Consider the following 12040-nt stretch of genomic DNA (forward strand, 5'->3'; position numbering starts at 1 on the left):
AAGCTAAGAAAGTTGCTTCATCTGTTTATATAACAGATGCTGAATATTAAAACAAGCCTCGCTCAAAAGCACTGATGCAGCAGGCTGTCACAGCAAGACTTAGCGCAGATGGCTGGTTTGTGCATTTGACAGTATGGGCTAATAAGACTCTTTTCCTGTATCAACACTTTTTCCTCTGATTTGTTTTCTACAATGCAACAAAGACAAAACTTCCTTTGTAATGCAAATACTGTAGGAATGCCAGAAACAAACTTTGTAAAATTTTTTAACAGTTTCAAAATTACCATTTTTCTAGCTAAGCACAGATGATCTAGAGTTTTATGACCTGGTTTATTCATTTCAAGCACCAAGCGTTAATCTCAAGAGCATCATGCTTAACTGATCGTCATCTTTTTTTACTGTATCAATTGAAAATAACCATTCTAAATCTTTCAGTAGTAGCAACTGCACCTTACACTCATGTCTGCCCAGTGGAAAGCTGAGGCAAGGTAAGTTTCTCCTTACACAGCTGCTTCCATTTGAGTGGAATGAGTCACTTGTCTCTTAGCACTGTGTTTGGCCCTGAAGGGAAAAAAGAAAACTGATGCAGATAAGTATCATTTTGCTTTGCACCACCATGGTTAGCAGTTGCTTTGAACAAATTGTTTATGCAAATGCACTTGACCCAAAATATTATTAAACACCACAAGGACTAAGGAAGTCATCAACTACGTCCAATACAACATCACTTTCTTGACCCTGTTTTACTGAAAACATGAAAATAGCTGACCACAACTGTAAACTTCAGTGAAGATGTAAACTTTGATAAACTAGGGAGAAAACAGCAAAGGCAATTTAATAGGGAATAGCAAGAGCACAGTGGAAAAGCACCTACTGAGAACATATTTGTTGTTTAACAGTTCTTGTACAGGTAAACAAGGGCTTGGAAAGGAGTTAATTTAGCTACAGAAACATGTCTTTTGTAGCTACCTCTGGAAACAGGGGACAAGGAAAAGGTCTCAGTATAGACTATAAACCCATCACTGAAATCAAATATATAAACTGAATATATTAAAGCTTTGAATTTTATTACACTTAATTTCTCTGAATATCTTACCCTTCTCTCCTGTTCAAGGTAAACCTAAACATGAGAAATGGAAGGATAAAGGAGAACTCCACTAAACGTGGAGTACATTTCATCAGAGTCTGTGTAGGCCAGTTTGCCTCCCGTTACGACGATGTTGACTTCATCTCCTGCTTTGAGGTGAAGAACAAGGTGGAACGTCCCAGGACCACCACAGGTTCGTTTCCCTGAGTAGGGTTTGTGATACTCCAGCAGTTCCCTTCTGTACCCAGCTGTGTGGAGCTGAGCCACGCTTGCATTGGAGACGGACAGCACTGCTTCTATGTACTCATCCCTCTCTGGAGCCAGCACGGCAGTGATCAGGTAGCGCCCTTCGTACGGTGATGTGAAAATGCCTGCAGAAGACAGACAGACTGAGCTTTTCAGAGTTATTTAAAATGGAGACCTGATCATTCTAAGCATGATGACAAACATAAAGCAACATGGGTTACCCACTACTATGTATAGGTAACTGTGACAAGGTCAGCCTGGGCAGCTGACCAACTGACAGCCATCATTAGGGCAAAGGGTTGCTGCTTTTGTGTTACAGCCCACCAGTCCTTCGGGACAGAAGCAGGTTTTGTCCACATTCAGGAACCTCCTGGCCTAAGCAGCTGCCACTACTTAGAGCTGGGTGAAGAAGTGAGAGGCACCCAGATGGTGTGCAAGTCCCCAGTAGGTTAAGGTACACCTAACACTTTCAAGTGACATGACACTCTGCTTGAGAAGGAGGCAGCCCGCAGTTACTGCTGCTGGGGAGGCAGTTATATATCACCTCCTTTCCCCTGGATGACCCAGCTGGCTGAGATGCAGTGAAGTGGATTAGCAAGGAACCTCACCTCTGCTACCTGGGCTCAGGTGGCCTGAGGTGGGGTGAGGAGCACAACCAGCCATGGTGGCAGAGGAGACGTAGAGGTTAGATGGGCCTCAGTATTACTGGACAGTTGTGGAAAAAGAGCAGTGGCAAAGTGCATGCCTGTCCATATCCACAGGAAGCTTTTACCCTGGTGTGTCTGGTTTAGATGGACTTATTTTGTTTGTTCAATGCACCAGCAAGGCCTGAGATAGCATCAAACACTGGTAACCCATGCTAGTGCCCATCTGGCATCTCTGCGGGTCTGTCCTTTGGCTGTTACCTGTATTGGGGTTATAACAGTCCCCATCATTCACAAGCACTTTGTTAAAGTGAACCACGCCGACATCACTGGAGAAAGGCTTCTGCGTGAGCCCAGCAGAAAATGACACCAGAGAGGCCGCAGCAGCAGCAGGTCCTGAAGTGGGTAACAACATGAGTCAGAGTCACATCAGGATGACAAACAGACTCTCCCTGTGATGGTTTATAATCCAGTGTCTCTGTTCCTGCACATACTCCACTTGGACTAACCCTGTCACTTGAGGGATGCCAGAATTAGCAGAACACATATTGCTGGACTAGGTCCCAGGTGTCTCACCATAAAATTTATTGAGTACCATAAAATTCCCCCCTTGGCCACAGCCTCCCCCCTGTTTTTTTCCTTCTAAGGAAAAGGTACATGGCTTGTAAACACTGGCAGTGGAAATCCTACTACCTCCCAATTTAACAATGCTTCTGCCATGAACCTTCTTCAGAATTGAGGCTGCCCTTGGACATCTCCGCTCCCCGACACTATCACAATGGCAACAGGAGTGCTGAAGGGGTACAGCTCATGTCAGCTTTCCTAGTCATGCCGAAAAGCTGTGCGCAACTTAGATCTTTGACCTTCTCTGCCGAAGGCTAGTGAAAATATCTACAAGAAGTAACACTTCGGTATTAAAGCAAAGAGGACCATCACTGGGGCTTTTCTCTCTCTCCAGCACTTCTCTTTTGAGGGACTTCTCACTCCACAATTTTTTCTTTTCTCAGCAGATCCAACGGACACTTAGGTATTTTACAGTGGCTATCTACTTACTAGCTAAACATTGCTGTTAGACTGGTGTTGGACAAAATACAATTTGGACAATTAAGACAAATTTTTACTTTTAACAGACTGACTTAATGGCAACTGTTTAGTGATCGACCACTTATTAGTCCCATTTCAGTTCCCTTCCCTCTAAACATTTCCCCAAAGGCAGGACACACTGCTAGAAGTAGTCAACTCTTGTTGCTTTGTTTGGGCAATTAAGTAAACAACAAATACACTTAAAGTTGTCCTCAGTTGCTCTTTCTGTTCTACCTTGTTCAGGTTAGGATCCATGTCTTCTCCCTGCTGTTTCACCTCTGCTTCTTCTGCATTTAAAATAGATGTTTGGTTTTCTCTTCCTCTCAACCTGAGATGCCCATCAGCAACCAATGTTCAATTCAGATTATATCACTTAAAAACTGAAGTTAAAAAGTGACAAAACTTCACTTAAAATGTGGATATACAAATGCTCTGCTATCCATTTTTTTTTTCTGAATAATTTGGCATGGGGGGGTAGAAGGGGAAGGCAAGGGGAAGACATGCCTGCAACTTCAGAAATGGCAAATAACTACCATGATTTCCCTCAGGGGCTAGTAACCAGCTGCCTCATATATCTTTGGAAATCTCCTTATTCAATATTTTGTCTCATGCTCAGAAAACAGACAGAAGCCCTTTTTCATTACTCCTACCTGCCAGTGCGCCTGCAGGTGCTCCTGTAAGCTAAGATGAGGTTATTTGAAAGGACCAAAATTAATTGCAGGAAGTCTACTTACTTAAGCAGCTTCTGTAAAGCTCCAGCACCTTAATGCCCCACTACTTACAGAAAGCCTCTCTTTATATTCTCAGCTTACCCTGACACTCAAATAAACTGAAAAGCACCTCAACAAACTTCTTGCTGGCTCACTCAGAAAGGTTTCTCTCCCCTGAAGTCATACTGCACAGATAGCACAAACTATTTGCTGCCTGCCCAGAAATGCTGTCCTCTCCACTTGGAGTAGCTCCAGTTCTGTTCAGGTTGGTGTCATCTGAATAAGGGAGCGACTCCTACCCTGGCTCACCATGGCTTCCTTCAAGATTTTCCTGCACTAATTGCTAGAATAGTTATTGGAGTTTGCTGCTGAAATTGCTTCAGCCCTGCAGCCTAGTTCAGCACACCATCTGTGTTTGTCCAAAGGAGAAATCTTAAACCCATCTAAATAACCTGTAGATCGGTTCAGTGGGCAATATAAGGAGGCACAGTGAAGACGCAACATGTCTCCCACCCTCCTCCCTGCTTCCAGCTGGAACTGCAGCTCTCAGCAGTGCTTTTGCAGAACTTTAAAGAGAGGTGAACCACCTTCCCTTACATGCCCCCACTTGCAAACACTTTCCTTCATGCAAAGATCAAAGTTCAGCTTCTCTAGGCAAGGTCCAGGCTTGGAAACTGCTTTCACCTAAGCAGTTAGTGTTGTGGAATTATAAAAATCAGGAAGAAAAGTTTTAAAGCATTTAAAAGCTGGGAACCACATGCACAGCTCTGATGAAGAAACTGCGAGGCAGACAAAAAGTTTCACAAAAGATTCAACCACAGTTTTACAGCTTCTGGGGGAGGAAAAAAACTCTGACTTTAGACCTATTCAAGAAGGTTTCACTTGATATATATTTATACATAAGCAGGAGCAGGTATGCATGTTCATGGCAACCTAAGCTAGTATAAGGCATTCTTGGGAGTCAAAAGACCAAAGATACATGGGTGGCCTTTGTTAGGTTACATCTACTTCCACCCATCTGCAGTTGTATTTCTGGTTCTCCACCTCTCTTTTGACTTCCCAGCACAGTTCATGCCTCCCACAGAGCCCAAGGGCCTGAAAGAGGAAAAGAAGAAGAAGAAAAAACAACAATTCAAGAAAAACAAAACTGCACAGCATAGGCATTTTCTATCAAGATGAAAGGAGAAAAAAAAAAAAGAGCGTGATGGTGCTGCTGACAATTGCTCAGCAACTGGAATAAGGATTCTTCAAGAGTCTACACAGAAGAGACCATCAGTATGTAATTCATTTGTCAGTGTGCACTTATGATGCCTTTGCATATCGCAGGAGTACGGAGGATATGTCAGATTTCCTCTGCTTGGCCAATACTCCTAAATCTAAATGAAGGCAAAGTGCATAATTTCAGTTAGAGCAAATGGGACAAAAATATCAGCAATTTATCACCTCCTCACTTTTTTTTTTTTTTTTTTTTAACTCTTCAGTTTGAGACTAACACCTCTCATTTTCAAGACCATTCCTGCTGATTATGGGATGGCCATGAAGCACAGCACAGTGCCACACTGATTTCCATGAGCCAGTGCTCAATGAAGCTGGGCCCATTAGCTCTGCTAAGTCACAGTGTTTCTAATGCAGATGATAACTTGCTCAGTGTGTTATGAAGACACAGCTACTTTTCTCCCGAGTCTGTTAGTAACAGCTCTCTCTGCTCTTACAACTCCTACCTTTCACATCGCAGCAAGAGGTTTGCCCTAGCACTTACCTACCGCTCCTTACACAAATACCCATCTCCTACGCCATCCTTCAGCGTGCTTCTGTGAGTTGCACTGTTCTTTCATGCAAACAGCAGCGAAACACAACCACTAGTGCAACTGCGGGTGATCAGATGTTCTTCACCTCAAAGTCAGCAAACATGCTTTCCCCTGTGCTAGACCACTGATGTGTACTAACAAGAATACTGCTCCCTGTCTAATGATCAAAAGAAAGAGCTAAACATGCAGCAGAACGCGTCACAAGCACGGCAGGGTAATTTATGCATTCAGTAAACTCTTTCTTCAAATCAAGGACCACCTGCAACAACATAAATCTTACATTACAGTAACATCATGCCTTTAATATTTGAAACGTGTCCTACAGACTTGCTGCCTGGAGTCACATGGAGAAAGTAAAGATGGCTGAGTATCTGACAAGTAAGAAGAATTAAAAAGCCCAAACCAAAATTAGCCCTTTATCTGCGTGGATATATACAGCAGCGTTCGCACAGCAGTAGGGCTCACTAGCTCAGCTGTTTATTACACTGTACAAGGTGTTTCTTTGAGAGAGGAGCAACCACCCTCCATTGAAGGTGCAGGGTTAAGGACACAAGCAACACTGCAGACTGGATGAAGGGGGAGGGTGGAAAAGACAATTCGTGCTTTCAGTGAATTTTTTTCACTGTGATCCTCTGTATGCTGATCAGAACGTCGAAATCCTCTGCTTGGCTCTGTCCTTGCCTAGTTGTGTGACCTGGGATCTTACAAGCGTTTTCTCATCAGTTCCCAGAGCAGTTCATCAGCCAATTCATTACTTCTGCCTCCTGCAATTTTCTTTGCTCCAGCAAACAAAAATCCTCATAACTGTAAAACTGTCATGCTTCAATAACATTTGCCGCTGATGTTTCTTTAAATAACAATTGGTTCAACTCTTTCTGTATTAAAAGAGATTAGGTGGATGCACTTAGGTCCTGACACTTAACTCACCTTTGTCATGAACTCCTTGCCTGTGAAAGAGCTAATATGGAATATTGTACCTTATACTCTCTCATTAAATACTTTTAAGTCCTTGAAGGTCTCTACCTACAATGTTGTGAGATGCATGCAAAGAGATAGCTAATGAATCTGAAAAACTCAAGAAATACTTAGGTATTGACAGTATGCAAATCGTGCCTCAGCATTCAATAAGAGTACTAAAGTGGGCTAGTTTAATCCCAGAGGACAGAGTTGGAGCCCTGAACTTCTTCCTGAGCAGTGCTTTTATGTAACAGAAGCTATTCAGAAACAGAAATGAAAGGGAGTACTCAGAAGGCCAATTTAATAGTACAAGCTTCTTATATTAGGAATTACAGTACAAGAAGGTCTGATCTTCTTTCAAATTTGAATTTCAGTACCACAAGACATCATAAACTATTGTCCTGCACAAATTATATATTAAGGACTCCTTGATTTAAGCATTAAGTTCCTCCTCCAATAAGCCAAAAATCTTCCCTTCCCCAGCTGTTAATTTCCACAACACTGTTAACTGCTGAATTCTGTCCCAGAATGCTCGCTCTCTTTGCTGTCTGTAAGCAGACACTGATGATTAGGGACAGTGGATGTAAATGCTCTAACTCCACAGAAGTCTAATAGCTATTTGTACCATCCTTACCTCTGTTTTCTATGACGGCACCTGCTATTGGGGTTTGCAAGACATTTTGGGGGAAGTTATAGGACAGATCAGCAGGTATATCTTGTATTTAGATAGGTCTTCAGGGGCATGGATCAGGAAAAGGAACTCCTTGGTCAAGCCCACCTCTCTGAATCCTAGGGTGATAACGTTTCTTGTGTAACATGTTCCACCAAGCAGCAAACAGGCACGCTGCCTGCCACACCCTGCCTTTTTGACCTACTGTTTCACACAGTTTCAGCATACATATATTAAAATACTGCTGTCTATAAATGGCAATAGGTTGTACAAAGTGGAAGAAACCCCCCAGGAAATCCATTTATCACAGAAATCTAGACATCTATATTGGCTTTGCTGGCATCAAGATAAACGAACATTTCTTTATTTCTCATCCTCTTCCAAAAGCCTCATCTATTGCTGCTTGTTCTTACCACCACCATCCTCAAATCCAAAAAGATTGCTGTAAGGCTATGACAGATTTTTAATTAGACCAGAATTACAGTGTGAACTCTTTACAACTCTTTTTGTCAGTCCCCAGACCAGTCTTCAGGATGTGTATCTGTGATTTTGTTAGGGCCATCAAACCAAGTCCCAAGGGTAGGATTTTTGATGCCATAAAGCTCTAATGTTTTATTTTCATCTATTTCTCATATTTCCTCAAATTTAGATGAAATAATTCTTTTTGAAGAGGGTGTGGGAATATTCCATTTGATCCAGGATACCATTCCCCAGGGTTTGATAATATCTTGACTATGAGGTTGTAGGGCAGGCAGCACCCAATCAACGTATTTATCAAGGCCAACTAGCATGTCCCACACAAGATTTATACCTGTTTACCATACAAATCCATACATAAACTGTGATATTAACAATTATTTAAAAAAAAACCAAAACACCAAGAAACCAAGAAAACTGCATTTTGAACTTTTTTAAATTGTGGTTGTCAGTGGCAGCACTACTACTTTCACTGAAGTTAAGAACACGAGCCCTCGTGATTCTAACAAAGCCAGAAACTCTCCCATGAGGAAGACGAAGTCATGCACTAGCTCAGATACTAACAGTGTTTCAAGATCTTAGTCTTGGCCTTATTCATATCTTATTAATGAAATATTAAAATTATCAGAAAGAAATATGTATTTTCTCTTTTAAAAGGAAAAAAAAGGTCAATACTGACATTTGCTTGGAACTAGAAACCCTCTGTATTTAAAAAAAAACACTGAAGTAAGTAACAATAACCCCAAATGAATTATTTTTCCAAACCTCAAAAAAATAATCTTTTCAAAGGATGCAGATTATGTTTTAATGCTTAGGTATAGCAAAAATCTGTCAGATTTGTTCTCTCAACCGTGACTTTTCAGGGACTGAAATAAACATGAAGTACCTGTGTAAAGATTTTCCAGGTAACAGTCACCTTACCTTGCGAGTCCGTGGTAGGAGGAAATAACTTTGGATATCCTACAAAGAAAAAGCAGTATGTGTCACACAGTACATAATGGAGTACATTATGACAAAATATTGCTGCAGTATTCTAAAAAGCACCCTTTGTTACCAAACAGCAACTTACTGAAGTAGCTACCAAATAGCATCTCCTACGTAATGCTCAATTATCAATTAAGCTGGGGCTGCCACAGCAAAGGGAAACAAATTCTTACTACAATGTACTAAATCCATTGCGAGCACTACAGCAAGAAAAAAAATATAATTTAAGTTTCCTTAATGGCAAAGATTGCAGTAGTTACCAAGGATTTACATCAGCTCTGCTGACCTCATGCTTAGTGCAGCCTTGGCAAAGACAACAAAACTGGCACTGAACGCATTTCCCCTACTTCTGTAGCCAGCTGGAGGCTGCAAAGGCCTATTCAGAAATCGCCTCTGCCGTAAACCCATTCCCAATGGCAATAGCTATAACTGGCATCCATGAAAGGCTGAAAGGTGCCTGGTAAAGCACAACAGATCTCAGTGTCACCCCTCTAGGAAGACCTAACATGTCCATTCCACTTAAGATGGGAGTGATTCACTGTTAGTTTGGTTCTCTCACCTGGTGCTCCAGCATACCCTTCAGCAATGGGCATGGTACTTTGACCAGCCTGACCGTCCACACTCCTAAGCCTCCCTCTTCCTGACATTAAAACAGTGCCAGGAGGCCCTGCCTCTCCAGTCTCCAGGATGATCCCGGTTGTTCCGGGCAGAAATGGCACAACTCCTGACCCTGGCAGCACTGGGTGCGGAAGAGGTCTTGGCTGTGATGGCTGAAGAGGGGTCCTCTGTCGCGGGGGTTGTATCCTTGGCCTTGATGGCAGCAGGGATATGCCAGGTTGAGGCTGCAGAGGTGGTCTTGGTGGCAATGGCTGCCGTGGTACTTCTGATTGCCCTTTGAAATTATGAAAGAAGAGGAAAGATACAGAATTATTCGCCTAAAATAGTATAAAATATTCCATATTTTTGTAAAAAAAATACTTCAAAATAAAACAGGACTCAATTTCAGGCCACCTTTCCCCTCAGACCCAAGACTGCATTGGCAAAACTCCATTCCACCCTTGCAGTACTACAGACTCCCTTCTTTCCCAGCCTGGGACACAGGGAAAGGAATGAAGACAGCCTGGAGACAGGACAAGCAGCAGTCACATAACCCATGAACTAACCCACTAGTCCAGCTTTGACTTTCTGCACCAAGTGGGCTGTGTAGCACACCTGTTCCCACCAGTGCTTTAATCTCCATTGTGTGCTCCCCCTCTACCTTCACTTCAGTTCTCCTGAACACCTCCTGCCCATCACTCCTACTTTTGACTCTGTACTTGCGTAACACCTAGCACAAGGCTGACCCTTCAGCGCTACCATAAAGAAAAGTACCCACAGCAAAAAACCTGAGTAAATGAGCACTGACTTACAGGGGTTTTTTTCCCTACTTTGAAAAGCAACAAACTTAAAATTCCAAGTACTCCCATTACTAATATTTTCTGACAATGAAGGCAGAACCCTAGGTTATAATCTACCAGAAAAACTTTTACTGTTTAAAGAGAAGAGCTACCATTAAAAGACTTTTCCAGTAGGGCAGCCAACACATATGACATCAGGGTTGAACAGCGCTGACACAGCTACATTTGTGTATCTGGTCCAGTTCTAAGCCCTTTATAGAAATTAAGGCTTATTCATAAAAACGAAGTCTTAGATGGCATTTAAGGATGCAATGTCCTCCCAAGAATGAAGTTCAATTACATCTACATTAAGAACAGGAATTTACAAATGTGCAGATTTCAGCAGATGCAATGACAGCTTTTACACAGAATAATTAGAATTTAATTCTAAATTGAATATTAGCATTTGTTATTTTGATTGCATTTTGAGACTAAAAGCATGGCTTTAGGTGCAGGGATAGAATTGAGTGTCTGGGGAAACGGACAAACATCCCCTTGCAAATTTATCTGATGCAACTTGTCACACCAGAGATGCTTGCCATGGTCCACAGTGGAGACCACCGCTCTGATGTCTCAGTGGTCAGAATGAAGCACTTATCACAGTCCAAAATCAGCCTGGGTAAATTCATCAGTGGCTAGGGCTAAACCGAATGGCTGTACCTAGGAGCAGACATGGTGTGAGGCTTTCCCTGGCTCTGCTGCATAACTGGGGACTGCCAGCAGGGCCTTAAACTGCGCCTTTGAGTGAGAGCTTGCAACCAAGTCATGCAGGTATTGTCCATGATGTACGGCTGGGGTCCAGACGGTGTCGCTGGCAACCCATGTGCTGTTTGTGACTACTCGACACCTGCACTTTACCCTTGTGAATCTCGTTTCTTGTTTTCAGTCTCATAAAAAGTCCACGTAAGCCTTCCAGAGTACTGAGAGGCTGTCCGAAGTCATAGTCTCACACCACCTGTATTCATTTGCTAGATATGCCTGCTAGAAAAAAATCTTCCTGAGCTTTGCTGGTTGACTTTAACTGCCATGAGAATTGAAACTTATACAAGCAATGCACCACAAAGCTGCACTGAAGCTCACTTGGTAACTCTATCCACAAGGCAGAGGACTAATGGGTGAAATGTTCACTTTATACAGATTAACATTATCTTCATAAAAATCCCAGGATTAAAAAAACTTATAAAAATTTTTGAAAAAAGGCTTAAAGTATCAAAGTGAATTGTTTAACAGAGTTGTTAACTTAGTGAGACATCTTCTGTCCACAGTGGCATAGATTTAGACCTTCAACTAAGATCTTCAGATTAACCTCATTCAAAATACAAACTGACAAAATACTTTACCTTGGGATGCACGTACTTGTCATTTCTCTAGTCAATTAAGATGAGCTTTATTAAGACAGTGACTTGGACTGACACAGGGAAAATGAATACATTTCTCTGCTTGCTTTTCTAAATCTTTAAATAATAATCAACAGCTCAAATCCCATATCCTGTGCAAACTGCTTCCTTGCATGCAATATCAATACTGCAATACTCAGAATTATGCAACTACACCTCCATAAGCTAAATCCCAAATTACTTGCCTAAAGCTCAACTTAAAGTGCCAGTAATCAGATACGTGTGGGTTGAGAGGGATTTGGTCTGCCATCTTTGCCAACCTTTTTGGCCTCTTCTACTGAGATGCATCATAGCAAGACAAAGTACCAATAAATCACTTGGTAACACTGGAGCCACCCTATCCTGACACTGAATTCTGTAACACATGTTTTCAATTCACAATGCAATGAGAAAATGAATCCCCGATGAAGGCTGGGGTGAATCTAGCTGGACCTGCTTAAGCTTTGCTGTGCAGCGGACAAAGCAGAAATCTTCCTCATCATCTTCCCATCTATCTGGGAAGGCAAAAAGCAGAGCTGAGATCATTACACAGGTGAGAACA

At 42.1% G+C, this 12040-nt stretch overlaps 1 protein-coding gene across 1 annotated transcript in view; it reads right to left on the bottom strand.

Moving 5' to 3' along the window:
• Positions 1-724: 724 nt before the first annotated feature.
• EMILIN2 (elastin microfibril interfacer 2) overlaps positions 725-12040 on the bottom strand; it is a 33658-nt gene continuing 22342 nt past the window's right edge. Inside the window, exons 5-8 of the mRNA XM_069779098.1 lie at positions 9226-9558; positions 8604-8642; positions 2239-2373; positions 725-1458 (exon numbers count right to left, since the gene is read on the bottom strand). Coding sequence (XP_069635199.1) covers positions 1121-1458; positions 2239-2373; positions 8604-8642; positions 9226-9558 — 845 coding nt within the window. The 3' untranslated portion in view covers positions 725-1120. The remainder of the gene's footprint in view (positions 1459-2238; positions 2374-8603; positions 8643-9225; positions 9559-12040) is intronic.

The sequence above is a fragment of the Haliaeetus albicilla genome, chromosome 3 (assembly GCF_947461875.1).
Source record: "Haliaeetus albicilla chromosome 3, bHalAlb1.1, whole genome shotgun sequence".
NCBI lineage: Eukaryota > Metazoa > Chordata > Aves > Accipitriformes > Accipitridae > Haliaeetus > Haliaeetus albicilla.